The 21,556-nt window shown below is 39.9% G+C and overlaps 1 protein-coding gene across 4 annotated transcripts in view; it reads right to left on the bottom strand.

Annotated features, from left to right (window-relative positions):
- The window catches only part of GRIK2 (glutamate ionotropic receptor kainate type subunit 2), a 432,214-nt gene that overhangs the window by 220,277 nt on the left and 190,381 nt on the right, over positions 1-21,556 (bottom strand). For all 4 annotated transcript variants that reach the window (XM_083731117.1, XM_083731114.1, XM_083731116.1 and 1 more), the window contains exons 5-7: positions 20,156-20,337; positions 15,368-15,421; positions 11,556-11,729 (exon numbers count right to left, since the gene is read on the bottom strand). In XM_083731117.1, the coding sequence (XP_083587243.1) occupies positions 11,556-11,729; positions 15,368-15,421; positions 20,156-20,337 (410 nt within the window). The remainder of the gene's footprint in view (positions 1-11,555; positions 11,730-15,367; positions 15,422-20,155; positions 20,338-21,556) is intronic.

Genomic DNA, 21,556 nt, shown 5'->3' with positions numbered 1-21,556 from the left:
TAGGAAAATTCTATGGAGTTATGGTCTCAAAAGAAATGCCAGAAACCCTTTTCTACTGAACTGCTAATCAAACTGCATTGTCATGCAGTTTTAAAGGCAGATAAAGTGACCAAAGAGGCAAGCAATATCCCGCAAGTGATTGCATCCGCTCACCATCCTAACTGTATATTGCTGCAGCAGGGATTCTGTAAGCATATGCCGATTGGATAATAAAGTCTGAGTTACAAAATTGCAAGGGGCCACGTATGGCACTCTGTTAAGTGCACCATCAGGTCCACTTTGTACATCAGCAATAGACAAACTTATTTTGCTACAATACAGTGGTACCTCGGGTTACAAACACTTCGGGTTATAGACTCCACTAACACGGAAGTAGCTCCTTGAGTTCATAACTTTACCTCAGGATGAGAACAGAAATCATGCGGCGGTGGTGCGGTGGTGGCGCGGTGGCAGCAGGAAGCCCCATTAGCTAAAGTGGCACCTCAGGTTAAGAACGGTTTCAGGTTAAGAACGGACCTCCAGAACAAATTAAGTTCGTAACCAGAGGTACCACTGTATATCACCACTGCCTTCTCACACTGAATAGCCTGGTTACTGTGACACGCAAAAACAGGTGCCATGCAAAAATATTTCTCATCAACCAGGCCTTTGGCTGTTAAACCTCCCAAACCCTTTTGAATGTGTTGTGGAAGGGGGAATTATTGGTTTGTTTTTTATCTATTTTTTATTATGTATTTTGTCTTTTTTATATTGTATTTTTATGTTGTGAACTGCCCTGAGATCTACAGATGAAGGGTGGCATACAAATTAAAGAAGTAAATAAATACTGGAAAAGCCATTCCCTCTGATTCAGCCTAGAGCTGTCAATCACGATGGAGCTCTTTATCTGTGCCCTGTCCCACTCTGGAGTTTTTTCTCACCTCTCCTATCAACCCACCCTGCTTTCATGGCATTATGGTAAGCTAATTTTCACAACATCAGAAAGAAAACATTGCTTTAAAATAGGTTGAACAAACAAACAACAAAGAAGAATGTCACAAAGTTATAAAAGCAGATGATACCTTCTATTTTTAGCCTTTTGTGAGCTAATACTACAAAGGTGGTTCACAACTGACTATGTTGCGTATTCACAAACCCTTTTGTAATAGGTGCCAAGAGGATACATGAGCTACTTTTCCACATTAAAGTGGTGCACAGAAGGCATTATATTTCTGCAGTTTCATGAGAGAAAAGAAAAATATTCTAAAGCGCAATTTTATATATGTTGGCAGGAGGTTACACAGCAGCAGGAGAAAACTGTCCCTACTTCCTGATGTGGTGCTTCCTCACCCGAAACAACCTTTTCCTAGATGCCTTTGCTAATTCTAATGCCAAAACTGGCTGAGCAGTTGTTACTGAGCAGTATCCCCAGAGGAGCTATTAAGTACAAGCAAAAGTCTAATAAACCTGATGTTTGGAATTCTGACAACTAAAATTCTCTCCTGATACTGCTTTACTTCCTACTGCTTTATTGACTGACTCTTTCTCTTGATCTCACATGTAAATCAATACAGGCTGCTGACACTCAAGCTACAACCAACGGGGGAGGGGGGAATCAGCTACTTCGTAGGGCACTTTGATTCACAAAATAGACATTCAGATACTTTCCAAAAATAACATTATCAGTACCAGTGACTATATTGACAGAAGAACAAAGTAATATAACCTTTTTATTGCCTGCAACAGCACATGACTTTGAACTCACTGAGTCAGGTCACCATCTCACCAAAGTTAAGTATGTTCAATACCCATTGATTTAAATGAGAAAGTTAAGCATGAACTTAGCTTTCTCCCACTGAAATCAGTGGGACTTACTTAAGTTTAGCTGGATCATATACGAAAATCCTACAAACACTAGCTCAGTTTGCATGGAATGTTAAACCAAACCATGGCTTAGCACAAACCTTTGAACATCTGCACTCCCAAAGAGAAGATTAAAAAATTCCTGGTTACAGTTTCTGGTGTGTCTAGAATGAAAAAAAAACAACCATAAGCTCAGGTTTAGACAAGGAGCTGATCTATGGTTTAGCATATAGCAGCGCAGCAGGAGTAAGACCAGAGGAGAAGCTAATTGGCTCAGACTTTCTCTCTGGGAACCCATACACTCATTGCATGCTGCTTGGGCACTGACTGTGTACAATGTATTGAACTGTGTACAATATCCTCACAAAAACTTACGCCCAAGCCACAAAAGACAAAGTACTACTAAAGGCTGAGATAGAAAAAGAGCATAGCTGTAAATAAAATGTGAGCCTAACGTAAAAAAAAAAGTCAACATTGAGACACTACCTAAGTAACTAAGGCACAGACAATACGTGTGTATGCATGTGATGGGAATGGGATTAATTGGGGAAGGGTGGAAAACAAACAAGTATAATGCTGGGTATGGCCCTATGAAGCTGAAACAGAAGCTGAACAAATGCCACCAAACTCTTTGAAGAGACGGAACTTACAAAAGAGTGAAGGCTGTGAACTTTTGTTTGCTTACACATTTTCTATAGTTTAATATATCACCACATATGTGGAAAGTAGTATACTTTTAAGACTACTATCTCTCCCAGCCAGCACTGTGACCAAAGAGGGTTGGATAAGATTCTAGCCCTGCATTAGAACCTAGATCTCTCAAGGAACAAAGTCCAGCTCTCCTCCTCCCCTCCCCCTGACATTCTACTTTTATGGTGCTGTAATTAATAACTGTGACAGTTTGGAGACCATTCAGTTCCACCCAACCCGGTCTATAGCAACTCATAGCTGTCTTGACCCAATCTTGATTTGGTAGAAACCGGTGCAAATTGGCCTAAATCAGTTCAAGATTCTGACAAATCAGTTGCATAGCCCTGGAAAATACTAGGTGCAGATAGTGCTATATAATACAACAATGTTCAAGAATATGAAAGTGGGCTGAGTTGATCCATGTTTCAAGATGCTAAAGGGTTTGTACAACGAAACTGTGAAAGGTTAACACTTAAGATTTCATGTCAAAATCTTGATCCATATTCTACTTGTTCAGTTTTAGTTCTACTGAAGAAAATAGGATGCCACACAAGAGAACTAATATCCAACAGAGCCAGCAACTTAATTCAATGTGGTCTTATTTATTTACTTCAGAGCCATTACTCTGCCAAGTTCAGGTCAGTCCCACTAGAGGTGATGGGCTTGATCCAGATTACAATGGCTGAAGTCTGAAGAGCTCAGATTCTAAATACACTAAATCCTAGGAAATCTTACAAGTAAACATACTTAAGGTTTCAAAGCTTAAAATAAACACAGAAATTACAGTGGATTGACAGATGCAGCCACATTCAGTTTGCTATTATTTCAAAATATCTGTGCACAATGCTTTGGTAAAAACAGAAGCATAGAACATAACTAGAAGATGTGACCTGCAACCTTTTTTGCAGTAACAAACAGCACAAAATAAAAATAAAAAAGATTATGAACAGCAATAAAACACTTCCTCAAGTGGGCCTTGGAGAAATATCTGCAGTTGCCATTGCCAACTAACTATTCTTATTTTAACCTAAAATAACCTTGTCACAAAAATCAGTACATTAGATTGATTGACTATGTACAGACAGATATTTAAAATGCTGCTTTAAGTGCATGCAAAATGTAACTGTGATAGAACCAGGTCACTGAAACAAACGGTCTACCCAGATGGCCAATGACAATTTATTGTTTGGAATTGCTAAAATTAACATAATAAGGAGAACACCAACAATTCTAAAAAGAACATAATTCTACCAATTTGTGTTTGTTTGTTGTTTTTAAAAAGTAAATATGATTTTGGAACATTTTATCTCCCTAATATATAAAATTGTAAGGATGTCATCATCCTGAAGTTTGCTTGCCTACAAACAGGTGGTGCTATGAACTGCAGTGTGGTGAGCTGTAGGGTTGGCTGATGCGTGAACCAGGCATGGAGAGGAAGAGGGATCCAGTAGATAGAGGTGCAGGTCCAGGTGATGGAGGGCAAAACTAGAGAGAGTGGGGGAGTGGAACTAAAGATGTGGGTAGGAGAGTGGTCCAAGGAAGATGAGGGGAAATGAACCAGAGGCTGAAGATGCAGGCAGGTGAGCCAGTGAGTAGCTCAGGAGAGCCACATATATAAGGTGAGAGTGGGGTGTAAAGAGAGGGGGGGTTGGCCAGATGTAATAGAAGGTGGAAGGTGTGTTGTCAAGGTATGAAAGGAAGGAAAGTGAGTCAGCCAGGTGTAAAGACAGTGGGGTAAAGAAATGTGGAGGGTTTACTTGACCAGATGGAAAGGGAAGGTGAAGGGGTACAGGGTATTGATGAGTGAAGTTTGCCAGGATACCCTCCCTAGTATAATAATTGGTTGAACACACTAGCTACAATAGTCAGTAATGGTTAAAATGTTTCCAGACACATTTCATAATACAAACAGACAGACAGTGTAACCTGTCAATGCAGGGAATATCTAATTAATTGTCTTGTACACTGGTCACATCATATATTAAAATAATTTGTTAATCAGAAGGCTTTTTTTCTCTTTTCTTTTTTTACAAAGTGCTTTTTAAAGTCCCAGTTCTACAAGTGGCTAATTTCTAAACTTAGCTATCTGTTGGAAACCAAGGCAACTTGACAGCCAGGTCCTCTAATCTGAAATTTCCGCTCATCCACATACACACACACAACACAAGCTGTTATTACAGAGTGGCTGGTGTGAGTAAAGGCAGTTCTCCACCTGCTTAAAGGCACTCCTCCTGCTAATCTCCATGTTTCAGAGCTCAGATCTGAAATCCACAGCAGGTTCTGTCACATCAGCTCAAGCTGAGCCCCAAGATTTTATCCTCAAACTTGGCCCAAAGATTTCATAGTCCACAGACTAAGTGGCTTGTGCAGACTGCCATAAAATACATAATTAAAAGGAGCTGGAAGTCTAAGGAAGAAACGAACTTTGAAAGGCAGTATCAGAGAGACTCTTTCTTCTGCCTCCCGTGTTGGCCATCTGGACATTACAGTTCCCTAGAAGTGCAGGGAGACAGGAGGAGGAAAAAGTCACAAGATAACACTTCCTCGCCTGAACAATCTTTAGTATTCAATGCTGCCTGTCAGCTTCTGCAGTGCACAGTGTCCACTGTTTGCCAACACCGTCACTACACTAACAGATTTTCATTCATTGATTTCTAAAGCACTGCTGGGAAAAACTCAAGTATGAAAACTGTGATACAAAGCCAACTCTGTGTGATTAGAGCTTGAAAGCTTTACACAGATTTTACGTGTTTACCAACGTGTTAAGAAGACGAAGGAGACACTCATTCTGAGGCCTAAACCTATCAAACACCCATTAAAATAAAACTGCATTTTTAGTTATTGTGGGATACTGATTATTTTTATTATTAGCACACCTGCCCTATACCTTGTACCCTTGGCAATAAGGAAAATGTATGAAAAATGGAAAGATGATGAAATGTGAGACTGAGGAAATGGAAAAGCAGACAGAAAAGGAAGGAAGCACTAATAAGTAAATGAGAAGTTGAGGGAATGAGGGCTTCACAGCCAACAGCAGAATGAAACTAAAGGAGTCACAGAGTTCAAGGGCCTGCATACGGTGTCAGCTGAACTAAGTGCCTCAGTAACAATGTGTTTCATATGTCCACATGCTGATAATGATTTGACGGTATTATGTATCAGGATATTTATATTAGTATCCAGCTTCAGTCCACGCCATTCCTTCAACCTCCTTATGACAGCTTCCACAAATGATCAGCTACGTATCACAGGTGGTCAGCAAGGAGGAGTGGTACCACACATCTAGACTCCCATCATTGTGGTTCTTATGGGGGGGCGGACAGCAGGGTGCAGTGGCAAAAGAACTTGCACCATGCCAATCTCCTTGCCACATCCCCCTCTCTTTCTCCTGGTAAGCACAGTGCTTCAAGTGCTGTGTTAGATTCTACCCTATGAGGTGATATGTGGACAATTAAAAGCAGAAATTAGATCAGCTAGGCCTGACTTCTTAAGAAGTTATTAACCTATATCTTTAACATAAATTCTGTAGCAGGTTTTTTTTTAAAAAAAAGTATTTTTAGACTACATTATTTTCAAGGGTATCGATATGTAATTAAAATGGTTGTTTTTCAAGTCCAGTAAAAAGAACTTGCATTCCTCAGCCACAAAATGAATATGAATATATCACAGAGCTTTGAATGTACATGTGCAGAAATATGTAAATTTAGGCCAAAAAACTAAAGATAGTAGCAAGAATATCATATGGCTTAATAGTTCCATTTGCTCTCATATTAATCTTCATGGTATACTCTGCCGCAAGTCACAGTTAAGTATGCATAATTAAGATGACCTACCAAGCTCTGGTGCCTTATTATCATAGTTTTCCTTGCTAATTGCTTTTGCCTATCATCTGATACAGTTATCTCCTTTCATCTTATGTTGATATGAACAGTGCGATTTCTAAATATTAATGTCATACTTTAATGTTCTCTTTATTAGCAGACTATGGTAGTGTAGGGAGGCTTTTTGCTGGCTGGAAAATGCTAAAGTAGAAGGTCAATATAGAAGTATCCCCCAAGAAAAATGGGCTTATATTTTTCTAAGCTGCAGAGAGGAATTAATCATGATAGAGGCTGGTTGGCTGAGCATTAAGCCTCAAGTTCTCCTCTCATTTTCTTTATCTATTTTACCATTTTTTTCATTCTGTCCGTATCTAATCATGTTTACCAGCTCAATTTTTTTCCCCCGGAAAGGAAATATAATGAAATATCTTGGCACCTGAGAGCTGATCACAACAGAAATGCAGGGCACCACTTATTACACACAGGTAAAACTGGTGGGATTTGAGAGACAATATATGATTGCTTAGGAGAAGAGGGATAAATATATCACTTCTGGTTGTAAATGACAACAAACAAATGAGTAGGAAAGGCGTAAAACCTGGATGTGCTGCCAAGAATCAATGTAAGCATGCAACATTCGTTTTTTTTTAAAAAAGGCATTACCCATGTAGATTCATAACTGCTTTATATGTAGGGAAATGTTAAGTTCTCTACCACAGCCATAATTATGTACCTTTTAAAGAGAAACCCCAATGATTTACTAGCTACATGGTCTACCTATCTTTTCTCAAAAGGGAAGGAAAATGTAAAACGTCAAATTTATTTAGGGCTATGACCCAATGAATTCATTTGTATTGGTTTTTATATTGTACTTTGTGTGCAACACTGTTTACTGCATCATCCTTAGTGAATGGGATGCAGTTTTGCATAAGCTTTCTTTCATCAATAAACTTGATACACTGACTGATTGTGAGCAGCATTGCAACTATGTTACAGAAAAGTTCCTACAAGGGTGATCTACACACAAAAACAAATTTCCATGGATAGAAAATGTCCCCGCGCATGAAGCTGAATGCTGCGGACAACTGTACATTATACGCAAGCAAACTATGCCTGTGCTCCTATAAGACCCTGAAGCTATTAACACAAGAAGAAGAAGAGAAGAGTTTGGATTTGATATCCTGCTTTATCACTACCCGAAGGAGTCTCAAAGCGGCTAACATTCTCCTTTCCCTTCCTCCCCCACAACAAACACTCTGTGAGGTGAGTGGGGCTGAGAGACTTCAGAGAAGTGTGACTGGCCCAAGGTCACCCAGCAGCTGCATGTGGAGGAGCAGGGACGCGAACCTGGTTCACCAGATTATGAATCTACTGCTCTTAACCACTACACCACACTGGATCTGGGGTTGTGTGGGGAAGCAACTCCTCACCTCCCGCCCCCACATGATTAGGCTAATCAAGGTTATAAGCACCCATCACCTGTCCAGGTCAGGAGAGGGAGAACCCTCTCACCCACTACACCATGAGAGGACCTTTCACATGGCCATGATGTCCTGTATCAGCATAATGGCCTCCACTTTGGGACAGCTGCTAGAGTTTACTGGCTAACCTTTTGGAAGAACAAACACTGTCCATGGAGATTAAAGGTTTAATGAAAATTGATTCCGTCCCATTTTTAAAAAATCATTTAATGACAGAAGCGGCCAGACTGTTCATAAAAATATCTAACCTTAATTTTGATTTGGTATCTTTCCATGTGTCCAGACGTCAGAATTTTATACCTATTAACACCTGGCTAAGTGACATTTAACTAATTGGCACTAGCTAAATGCACACCCATTAGGCAGATTTTTATGCTAATATTGTTCCAAATAAGCAGCCATCGGTATCATTAAGCTAAATCAGTTTCCCGGGAGACATGAAATTAAAACAACTTTCTTGATTTAGCATGTCCCAATTAAATTGGAAACATGCTCTAATAATAATTTATATTTACAGAGTGCATCCTAAACTGCTGGATATATTATGTATAGATAGTACCCCACAGGGCACTGTTCTTGCAATAGATTCCACTCACTGATGGACAGAAAAAGAATGCCCTTTGATACTGAAATTAGCAATTTCACTTATAAAATACATTATGAGATCCTGAATGGCCTCACATGTATAGAAATGGGTGCTTAGAAACACTGAGGTCAAGCCAACTAGACAACATTTTTTGCAGAGGTGAATTAATTCCACCTTCTTTAGAAGTGGCCAGATTAAAGAATATCTAGTTTCATACATGTTGTTCGAATTGCACAAACATGGTTATTGTTCACTCTTCATTTTCCTTTATATTCTTCCAATTGCTTTTAATTCTCCAGAAAACAGTTCTACTGAATATATAGAATTCACATTTTAATTCAAAAAGTTATTTCTGGTTACAGCTCTATAGTTAGACAGCAGTTGGAAGCATGACAATTTCTCTGACTTCCTTATTAATAATGATGCAGCGGTTTAGATTTTCTAAGTATCATACCAGCATTGGCTAATTAATCTCTCAGACATGCTGTGAGGTAGATTGAATAAGTGTTTGTATACGACTGCAGTGGTTGGGGGAATCAGAGACATGACGAAAGTGTTTAAGCAATTTGTCCATGGCAAATTAGCTTGAAAATCCTAGTTGCAAACCATTTTCTTGAATTTCCGTCAAGACTTAGGTCCCTAGCGGCAGCATTTTAGCTCTTTTCTGTCACCGTAATAGTGCTTCTTAGTTATAGCTGTAAGAAGAAAAATCCCCGCCCCACCAAAAAAATAATCCTAATCCGATAAGATCTTGCTAAACCCTTTGCATTGCTTTAAGAACAGGGCAAGCACCTTATTGGAAATGTTTAAAGAGCACATTTTATCTAGAACAAATTCAATGCTATATAAAAAGCCACTGTGTGTAAAAGGCTGGTGGCATTTGACTCTTCTCTACTCGCCCCTGACTAGTCTAAACAAAAAGTAACTTGGAATCACTTAGGTTTTGACACTTAAGGGTCATGGCTCAATTGGAGAGCATCTGATCTCTGCATGCAGAAGACCTGAGGTTCAGGCCCCCAGCATCTCCAGGTGGGGCTGGGAAAGACCCCCATTATGAAACCCTGGAGAGACTCACTGCCAATCAACACAGACAGTACTGAGCTAAATGGATCAACAGTCTAACCTGGTATAGAGTTGCTTCCTATGTACTTTCTAATATAATGAGGCAGAACCAAACCTTTCTGGAATGCAGACATCAGAGAGCATCATATGTTTCCTCATAAAAAGGGTGAGTGAATTGTAAACAAAGCACTTCATCTGACAACGACAAAGTGCAACTGGACTCCCCCTGCCCCCATGAGATGAATGGACAGTTCACATGAAAGAAACAGCACTGTTCCACTACAATGCATCTCATGTTAGCTCCCATCTTGTTCTATAATGAAGAGCCAGGAGTGCAGGAGGAGCTCATCTGATTGTGGCTCCCTGGACTCCTTTCCCTACAAGAGAGACCTACAGCTAGTAACAGGAGAATAATCCATAACTTGTGGCACAGCAAAGCCCACTGGCTGCTGCCACACTGTCAGCAATAGATCTGAAGATAAGCTTTTGATAGCCAAGAGGAACATCTAACAAAGCAACTTTGAAAATTCTCCCTTACACCACTGCCACCCTACTTGCCCAGAAAGCGCAAAACATTCATTACTGTGCAGCTGAATAGATGGACTCAGATGATAGCTCCTAGGAACCAATTAAAGGGGTTAACTGAGCCATGAGACTTCATAAACGAATCCAATTCCTTTTTTCTTTATTTCCTACTATAGCTCAGAGATAAAGCCAAGGGAAAAATGCATAAGCTCTAGAATCTTATATAGTGACAAATGACTGTGTTAGCACCACCAATAATGGGTCTTTCTTTCAGACACAAGGAACTGCGCCGAGATTCCTATTGCCTTACAACATCAGGAGAAAAAGAGAACATGAAATGTATAAGCAATATAAGCCCACTGCATTAAACAAATGGGAATGCTCCCAGTGTTGACAATAACCCTTTATCTAGTAAGCAAAAGATTCACTCCCCCCCTGCTTTTCTTTTCTTTTCTTTTCTTTTCTTTCTTTCTTTCTTTCTTTTTTTTTTTGCAAATGTAGAGACTTAAATGCTAAATTACAAAATCTTACCCTTTTTCAAAAACCCAACACAGCAAAGTATATACTAAGACTGAAAGAAGTCAAATCTAAAATAGAAGAGTATGCCAATGTTTTGGCAGTGTGTGCATGTGTGAGGGTGCACCTATGTCCATATTACCAGTGCAACCCCCATCAATCATTCACACCTATATTACACCTGGGGAAATGTGATATTTCCTCCAGATAGCACATTCAGTGCTGTTATGCTTATTGTGTGGAACGTAACTGCAAGAGTTTCATGGCCATCTATTAGATATTTACCGGTACTGTGATTTAAATGAAGGATTGATGAAAACTTCTATTCCCTCATTGTCACCACCACAATATTTATGTACCCCTTAAGAAAGAGCCCAGCTTAAATTTTGAGAATACCACAAGGTGTGGGTGAAAGAAGGCAGCCCCCCAGGAAAATTGCTGGATCAGAGGCACCATTTTTTAATTCCACCACTCAGTGTCATTCCTGTGGAGCCTTCTAGGAAAAATAAAGGCAGCCCATACTTCTGTGCCCACATGCCAGTACTAAACCTCAACCTTCCAATCTTAGTAGTTTTGTTTATTTGCAGTCATCTGGCCATCACGAAAGTTTAACAGTATGAAAGTAAACCCCCATTTCACATCAATAGAAGTTAACTCAGACCCAGATAAATTACAACAGAAACTTAAAAGCCAAATTTCCCTGGCAGATTACATGAAGCCTCCTAAAAACAGATCCCCCGACCTTCCTTTTAAAATATATATGTACTACAATGAAATTCTAATCTTAGTATCTGGTGCTTCCACAACGAGTTGCATGATTCAGGCCAAACACTCTGATATATACTTCATGTTATTTGCTCAGCTTCACTTCTCAGATATCACAGACTGAGAGATGAGGCATCTTGTTGAATACAGCAAAATAAAGCATTGAGAAGGAATGTGTAATAAAACCAACTATACAGCTAAAGGGAAGGTTGAAATTCTAAAACATTTGTAGGTCCACATGAACTAAACTGTAGATTGTGCTCCTACCGTCATAAATCCATCCAGCAAACCTGAATCAGGCTTTGGAGGTGCTTGTAATCGTTCCATGGACCACTTTTCAATGATGGATGCCACTTGGCTGTTTTCTGTATTCAAAATCCTGAATCCAGTCATGTTAACCCCACTATACCGATATGGCTCCACATCCAGAGCAAAGAGGTCCTGAAGGAAGAGAAGAAAGGATGGACATTTGTAGTTGCTATGACACATCCCGAATCTTTTCCATTCAAACAAGTATTTATTGCCCTCTCCAATGCAATTATGGTGACTTTAGAATAATCAACAGTGCTCAAAAAGTCCAGAATACTGTGCATTTAATTAATTGCTAACAACGCTACATGTACATGAAAATAAATGACTAATTTATACTGCTTCTGATTACCTACATCTGTACTGAGAGCCCAAACGAACCTGAATAGCCATTAACAATATGCGGAAAAGTCAAGCAAAGTCAGTGAGCTGCATACTTCATTGTTTACTAACATACCATAAACCTGAATTAGGCAAACGTTAGGCTTTTCTGCTTTAATAAGCCTGTTTTCAGTGGTTTGTCAGATATCAGACATTATATGCAGGAAAATAATAGAAAGACCCAAGTTCAACACATTTTCTCCAGTGCTAAAATCTACAAATTCACAAGCAGAATCATATTTCCTTTTTTTTTGCAACATTCTGCCACTCACAAAATTGTCAATTGTGTGAGGGAGAATACCTGAATAGGGCTACATACAGTGGTACCTTGGTTTGCAACCATAATCCGTTCCAGAGGTCCGTTTGTAAACCAAGACAGGTTGTAACCCAAGGCGCGCTTTCGCCAATGGGGCATCCAAAAATAATTTGTTTGTAATCCAAAAAAATGGGTTGCAATCCAAAAAAGGCTGCAAACCAAGACGTATGCAAAACAAGGTACCACTGTAACTAGTTTGTTCAGCATAGATATGGAAAACGGTAAAGATATCAACAAAATAAAAAGAGTACAGTGAAGGCACCTGCCTGATTTCAATAGGCAGGAATGTCCACTTCTATTAACTGGACAAAAATTTAGCCTTTGTATGGGAACTGTGAATTTTTACTTTTCTTGCCAAAGGCTGAAATTTTGTTACTAGTTTCTGAAGCAGCAGTGCTTTGGCAGGGATCAAACAAGATGCGCTTATTTATTCAGTAAAAGGCAGGGAGAGACAGACAGACAGACAGACAGACAGACCAGTGCACACATGCACAGAGAGAGATAGAGAGAGAGAGAGAATGAATGAGAGAAGGCATAGCAGTAGCCCCCCCCTTCCGAGACAGTGGCATATGATTAATTGTTCATTGTTAATGCAAGAACCCAAGCTAATCTCAGAGATAGTTAACATTCCAAATTCCAATTAGAGTTTATAGTATCATTTTTCACAATGTGACTAGGTCACGTAGATGCTTCTTCTGGGTCTATGCTACAATGCACAGTGACTTTCCAAAACACTGAACTGCCCTTCCACCTTTGTTTTAAGACACTATTTAGTTGGCGGGGGTGGGGGGGAGAGAAGAAGCAGTAAGAATTATACAGTATTCTCACACAGCTGAAAAGTGCCAAGACCTAATTACCTATCTGGCAAGATATAGTCCAATCACACATTAATCTTCCAGTATACATACCCACACTACCACATATAGTTTGACTCAGTCCATCTTCCTGACTATAGTGTTTTAGAAGGAGACAGCAGAAGTGAATGTGCAAAAGTGGCCAGCACTTCTCAATAACAATTTAAGAGATGGCATGACCAAGACATGATAGGAGATGGCAAATTTTCCCCACAGCATAGGGAAACAGGTTTGGCTGGGTTCAGAACTGCTTGAAAAAATGCCCCAAAGTTCTCTCTCCCCCCGCCCCCAACTTTTTAAATTTTGGGTGGCTTCCAGACTACCTTGGACAATAGCATAAATAATTATGTAATTTAAACACATTCCTGTTTACTCAAAACTATAATAAATATGCACAACAGTTCAGAGAATTAATGAGCTATTACATTAGGCTCCAAATCAATCATGGGAAAGTACACTTCCAAACAGCACAGCTAAATAGCGTGACTAGAAAATTTATTGGACACGACTTTCGCTGTGTCAGGTAAGAAGTAATTAATAAAGCAGAGGAGCCAAAAAGTGATAGAAGTTACATGGCTCCGCTGAGCATAAAAATCTATCATCTCCTGGCATGTCCCAAATTATCCTCAGTTGTCAACTGCTGAAGTTTACATTCAATTCTTCAGGGGGGCAAAACACCCACCCTTCCACCTGCCTGCTCTCGAGACCTAATTAGCAAATGGGGATACGTAATTAGTCCAGAAGCCTGATCCTGAAGTGCAGAACTTTTATGGCATGTTTATTTTATTATTTATTCATTTATGGGTTGGCCTGGCCCCTTGCTCTTTCTTCGAAGGAACTAAGAGAGACAGACTTCCAGCAAGCCAGTTTACTAGGCTTAGTCCAATCATCCATAGAACTGCATTCTTGCCATTATTTTGGGCTTAACCACTGGATCACTCGGGATCTCCAGCAGGAACATCCATAAGAAATCTGTGCCGATAAAGTATGCAGCAGGCGGCTGACATTTACAGCAGCAGCAGCAGCAGCAGCAGCAGCAGCAGCAGCATCTGAAAGTGGCTCATTTTGAAATCCACTTTAATCTGCTAGGCTTCTCTCTCCCCTCCACTCTGCCTCTCCTCCACAGACATATCAAAACCAACAAATGCTGCTTGACAGCAGAAGGCTGCTAACTGGAATGGGGATCTCATTCTTTCCACACAATACAAGACTCATTGGGTGCATGGGACTATGAGCTGCCTTATGCCATTGGTATCTCTTCCTCACGACTGTCTACACTGACTGGCAGCGGCTCTCCAAGGTTTCAGGTGGAGTTCCTCCCAGCCCTACCTGGAGAGGCCAGGGAATGAAGTTTCCACATGGAAAGCAGATATTCTACCACTGAGCAATGGCCCCTCCCCACACAGGAAGGAATGCTCCATCGGACACTCTGGACGCAGGCAGAATTTAAGGTTTCAAATGCAAAAACCCTTTGGATGGATCTAGAAACTATTGCAAAACTTTCAGGATTGCTGTTCTGTTTCCTGTAATGTACATCTATTAAAAGCCTAACAATGGCAGTTTTCTGGTTGTTTGTGAGCTCCAAGTCCTGCTTGTATGTTGTTTGTTCCTCTAAGGGTGTGGGGCAAAAACTAGAATGCAGATTTTTTGCACAATCTCATTATGACTTAGGGAGGCAAATGGATAGTGACTTTCCTCCGTGCTCCTGTCTATTCTTTCAAGTGGCTACCAAGTGTACAAAGGGGACTAAAGCTATTCCTATTCAGATAGAACTTTCCCCCATCTAATTACAAGAGCCAAAATACAACAAGCTGTCTAAAAACCGGAAATGTTCCCAGGTGTTGACAAACATTTTTTTATTGCAAAACAAATAGGATCAAACAAGTCTCCTCCAAAAAGAAGGGAGAAGTGATCTGCTCGTTCTGAACTGCATGCTGTGTGTTTCTCCAGAACAAATAACTGTCTGCAAAACTGTAAAATCAGTTCTGCCCTCCAATTTCGTCGCAAGGAGTGTCAGTTTTCCAGAATAATACTTACGAGCATTAATTAAACCATCCTCCAGAGCTTCCGCTGCAACTTATCAAAATCAAGAGGAGAAAACACTCAGTACTTCTTTCTCTTCTATTCCTGAGAGACCACTTTCACTTTGTCAAGCAATATAATTAAGAAACCAAAGGCCTTTGTCTGAGACCGCCAGCAGATTCCTATAAGCTACTTACCAATGTGGTAAAGATGTAATGATAGTATTCTGTCATCATTCCCATTGCTAAAGCCTAAAGGGAAGGGGGGGAATCAAACACACACATTATTATTATTATTATTATTATTATTATTATTATTATTATTATTTTAAAGTTACATAACATTGCTTTTAATATTTCTAAGGTTACACATAGCATTGCTTTTAATCACACCTATATGAATAATGAAAGGCTTTTTGAAGAATACCATTGGGATGAAACTATAGGGCTGGAATCATATTAAAATTAGGTCAAGCAAATCATTCCTTAGCAGTTGGAGCAGATTACTTGCTATTAAAGGAATTTATGAAGCAAATCTGCTGATAGAAAGATTATTAGTGAACTGTTTAGGGCTGCAAATGTGAAAGAAGCTTACAGTTTTACATATTAATGGGAGCTTTCAGTTGCCAACCAAAAATCTGAATTGAGAATGGTTCCATTAATTGTATTTATTATACGTCTTCACCAGAAAGGATACATAATGAGAAAAATGTAGAGTTACTCCAAGTGAACAATATTACTCAATTAAAAGGGAGGTTGAAGGCTGGCAGCAAACACAGAACACTTCAACACCCTACCCCACAAGCAGCACTTAAGCTTCAAGCACTGCAGGCACATTTTTAAAGCATTAATGGCTCATATAAACCACCAGGGCTACTTTCCAACTCCCCGGTGTTATTTCCAAATCTTTCTAAGCAGCACATCAGCTTCAGCTGTGCAGTTTAGATTTTCCATAATCATTTCTTGGATTAATAAGTGAGACTGAATCTAATGTTGCCGTGGTCAGAACTAACTTCCTTCATCCACCAAGATGGTGTCATGTAGACAAATGGATGAAAATAGGAAGAGCTATTGTGAATATATGAGCTGAAATCGAAGCTAAATAAATCTGTAAAGAGGTACACAAACTAGCGCTGATGAGTCTTGAATGACAAGAATCAGGAAGGCACCTTGCTTCATCCCTGTGACTGAGTCACACCTTCTCTCTGCAGTGTTTTCCCTCCGCGGGGCAGACGGGCAAAACAGAGAAGAATGCCTGAAAGATCACCAAACAGGGCAGCTCCTCAGAGGAATTAAGGCTGTTCTGTTCAATCAAACAGAAGCACAAAGAACAGCCTATTTCAGGCCTTGTTTATCAAAAGAGAACACTGATACAACAGGGCAGCACTTTCAGCCCTGCTGCCAAAGTCCTGTGGTTCTTACTTCATTAGTTTAGGTTGAACACCTTCACAGCTCCCTGAGGCTCCATGCTGCAGCCTAAACATGTGAGAATCTGGGGAAATTGGTGTGACCTCAGAGGCTGGAGCTAAAAGCATATCCCTGAAGCCTCACTGTACCCATCTTCTTTGTTTGGTAAGTAATCATAGAATTGTAGAGTTGGAAGGGACCCTGAGGATCATCTGATCCAGCCCCCTCCAATTCAGGAATATGCAGCTGCCCCATACAGGGTTCAAACCTGCAATCTTGGTGTTATCAGCACCATGCTTTGTGGCTAATAACTTTAATCTTCTGATATGGATTTTTAAGAATTAAGAGGAAGGGTTGAAAAATCAGCATCTAGGACTGCTACACAGTGATGGGAATGTACACCACATATAGATTAGGGGTAGGGAAGTCTATTCCATTTTGTATCCAAATCCCATAGTGGGCTTCATTCTCTATTACAAACATGTAAGTGCATCAGACTGCCACTTTCTGGCTCTTAAGCTACAGCAGAAGGAAAGGGTAATGTTCTCCCCTAGGTGGGCTAGAGGTAAGACGCACTCCAGTCATACCCCAGGAACACATTAGACCCCTGGCTCACAAGCCTCTTAAGATTTCAACGGAGAAGGCGAGGTCAGAAAAGGCTGCTAATTTGCTTGCTTTGAGATTCCAGAGCAGAGTTGTAGCAGAATTTTTACATCTTTCTCCCCACATCAAAGACCTTGGAGCATGAGAGGGGGCAACTCAGAGCAGGCATTTATGCTATGCCATCTCATGCTCCAAGGAAGTCAAGGAAGAGAGCAGTGTTTGTTCTTCTCTTTTCCTACACCAGAGGCTGGGGAATGCAAGGCTTGGTTCTAGACAACACCACTGAGTCTTAAAGGCAACTTGCATAAGATGTGTGAAAATAAATAGGAGTATTCAAATGCAACCGCCTTCATCTGGTCCTTTGCCAGCTGAATGCATTGCAGTGCTCTTCATTGCAAAATATATGTAGCATGGATTCAGAATATGAAACTCTCATCATGCTGTTACACACATAATCAACTCAAATACGGGTGGCAAGGTATGGGGGCACTTTGCATATCAGTGCCGAAGCCTAATTTTAAAAAAGACACAGACACTTGTGTTATTAAATGAACTAGAGTGCTTTGAGTATCAAGAGGGAAAGAAAAGAAATATTTAACAAAATAATTCATATGCAAAAAGTGCACTCCTACGAAAAGTAAATCCATGGCTGCATATATTCAAGTCAATGTTCCTGATCTGCTCAAGGAAGTAGCCTGAGAATTGGTTTTGTATATGTGGAGCATTAGGCAGAACAAATCCTCGCCATTAATAAGCAAGATGGGAAAGAGATAATTTAGCAAAGAAAATCTTTTTACTGTGTAAAGGAGATGGGAGTGATAAAGCCAGGGTTCCACTTTGCTCTAATACTTATATAGTACAGGGCTGTTTTTGCTGACAGAGAAACTAATAAAAGCCACAGTTGCTGCTCACCTACAACCTATTGGTCCATTATAAATAATGCAACTTGGCTGATGGACTAACTTATTGTTCAGGTTGCTGGGTTTTTAGCTAGCACAAAACTAGTAAACACTCTGGACTCAAGTGTTTTAAAGCGTATGAATATTCAAACGACATCAGCAATTTTTGTTGCACTTTTAGGCTGCGATCCAACAAAAGTATGGCTTTGATCTTAACTTTTTGATCTGTGAACAGAGGCAGAACCACTGAGAGGATCCCTTCCATGAGCACAATTCTCCTCCCATGAACAGACTAAAAAGTTAAGATCTCACCTGTATTTATGAACACAAGTAAGACCACAGGACAGAGGAGACAAAGTAAGTTTTCATTAGTTTCCATCTCCACTGCTCAGGTGGTTGAACAATGGCAGTCTCCAAACAAAAGCTTCAAGGAAAGGAAAGGTGCACATATTTACCCACCTCTTTTTTTTTCATATAATTTTTATTAATCAACATCAACAAACAAAACAAAACAAAGTACATTAATTTCACATAGTTTTCATAACTCATTTCACTTTTGGACTTCCCTCAGCTGTTCCGTAAATCATCCGTAGTCATAATTTTAATTACACATTTCTCAGATTTGTATTGACATTATTTATCTCTTTTTTTTCTATTCCCTTTAGACAATACTTCTTACTTTTTTACAGTGCTTCTTTAAATCCCTTAAGCATCATTTGTCCTTCACTTAAACATTCCAGATATTCCACAAATTTCCCCCAGTCCTCGATGAACTTTTGGTCTCTTAAGTATCTAATCTTCCCTGTCAATTTATCTAGCTCTGCGTAATCTAACAGTTTTATTCTCCACTCTTCTACGGTCGGTATTTCTTGCTGTTTCCATCTCTGGGCCAGTAACACTCTTGCGGCTGTGATTGCATATCGAAAGACATATTTACCCACCTCTTTGCAAGATATGAACTTCTGCGCTAGAGCAGACTATCATGTCCAATAAACGAGATATCATAATAAAACCAAGGTAATGCACATTTTGTGAGTTTGTGAATAACTATTTTGTAGAAAACACCAAGACTTAGATTGACATGTGACATGGAACTCTCTGTGGTGCCAACATTTTAAAGTACTGCTGTTGTTATGATGTGACTGGGGAGAGGTTCTTGGTGAACGCTGACCACATCCAAACAGATGAAACTGTGGAGTGCAAGCAATCTGACCACACCAATTTAGATATATTGAAGCTTTACATAACAACGATCGGAAGAAGAAGAGGTGAAAATAAATCAGGAGGTTTTACTCTAAGGTAGCAGCCTGCCAGACAAGTAAACAATCCACGTTATTAGAATACTTCTGGTAGCATATAGAGGCACCTTTCCTGCATATTATGGTTTGGAATTCAAGAGCCATTTGAGGAATGAATGTTTTCCTTTTTCCCTTGGTTTGCTTTCGACATGGGTTTAATGCAGGGACAGGAAACCACATATTTGTTTCTTTGCCTTCTTACTTTTATATCACACCTCTATATCGCAGTCTCCTATCCAGGCATAGATCCAGACTTCACCAAAGTGGTGGCCTCATGTGCCATCAGACTGCACCCTGGAATGATTGAGAACTACATTCCCTCTGGGGCAACCTGCTGGGGTCCATATACTAATCAATAGATGGGGCAGAAGACACATGGGGCACCAAACCAAAGGTGGCTCAGGCTACTCTCTTTTCTGCCACCTCTGTCGGCTGCCTTTCTGATTCTCTCCCCACCCACCCACACTATCACTCTCAACTGCTCCCCACCCAGCAGGCTGCTGGAGGAACAATAGACTGCTCTTTCCAGAGGTCTGAACTAATCACTGACAGAAGGCTTTTGAAATTAGGGCAAGGGCTTCATGAAATTAGGTAGAGGGCCTTGTGCAGCACTAGGGGCCACAGGCTGACCATTCCAGAGTCAATGTTTCAAGTGCCGTGACAATAACTCTAGTTACTGCTAACTGGGTTCCATCATCATAACCAGGTTTCCCAAGCGTTCGCTTCAATACCGTCTCTGCCTTATCTTAGTGTTGTATTTAGGAAAGGGGTGTAATTACCTGTTTCAAAATGCCTGCTGCCATTTCATGACTGCAGTCAAAGATGACATGGAATTCCTTGCCTCTTTTCATCTCCTTGAGCAAGGGCTTTGCATCCTTTGTGTCAGCTGGTAACTGGCGGATTTTTAGTCGCAGGTTGTACCGCGATGGAGCCTTAATAAGCTCTTGCAATCGAATGAGACCTTTTCAGCAGAAAAAGAGACAAAGGAGACCCAAGGTTAAGTTGTTGAAGCGAAAATATGATCTTGTAAGAGCAGCCAGATTCCCCCCTCCCTTTTTATAGCTTTTACACATTCAAATTTTCCTCCGTTTTGCATTCACTAGCATGTGAATATGGAAATTCATGCTTAAAAATAAAATCCCAACTCCAAGCAGCTTCTCTGCCTCCTTCTTTCCTAATATTGATAGACAGTAAGCAGCCTGAGTTCGGATTACCTTCTCAGATATGGACAAATCTTCCTTATCTGGGAGTTAGGGTATTTTCTACTAAAGAATATGTAGCAATCCTCTAATTCACTTATACCAGTGTGCTACACTAATAGTTTGTAATCACACTAGTTACTCTAAGAGACTATTCTATCTGGTTTTACATGCAGCTTTGGTTTTGTAGACCAGCATGGACATTCAGACAAAAAATCTGCACCGGTGTTCTAAATCAGTCATTCACTACAGTCATTCATTCATTCAGTTCTGCATGGAAGGAACTTCAGTCAACCCTGTCATAACGTATTAAGAGGTCTTATCATGTAGATTGACTCTTTTGAGTGGAAAGCTTCTATGCCAACATCTCTCAGGAAGGTGAGGCATTTGCATGGGCAATCAAAATAGTAAGTCTCTTTACACAGATTGCACTAGTCACAAGGACCCCTTGCCATGGTGTGTGTGTGTGTGTGTGTGTGTGTGTGTGTGTGTGTGCTGATCCATAACAGCAGCCAGAATGATTAATCAGGTCTTAGCAAAAAAAGGCATATGATGCATAGTAACAATGCTATAGTATAAGGTGGGGCCATGCAAAAACAAACACTATATTCATATTGCTTAATTCAAAGTATTGTATTCAAAGTATTTGCTTTTGTCTATGGTTTATGTGTGTAGTGAAAAAGCATAATATATATAAAAAAATAAGTCTGAATTACTTAAATTTGAAATGTCACTGTTTCTATGCCTATAGGTCAAAGTATAAGTCTACTACGGATTGTTAATCTGTACAGATGTCTCTATTTTTGAAAATGATCAAAATCATACCAGATGAATGTGAGAAATGCCTGAAAAAGATTTTTGTTTTAAAAAAGAAATATGGTATATATTCACCACAACACTCTTAACAGATTTTAGCACCCATTTGCTTTTACTATTTTGAAAAAAAATAAGCATGACTGTCCAGGAAACTGAAAACTATTT

The sequence above is a fragment of the Podarcis gaigeae genome, assembly GCF_964106915.1.
Source record: "Podarcis gaigeae genome assembly, chromosome: 3".
NCBI lineage: Eukaryota > Metazoa > Chordata > Lepidosauria > Squamata > Lacertidae > Podarcis > Podarcis gaigeae.
This window is presented reverse-complemented; position numbering and strand designations above follow the sequence as displayed.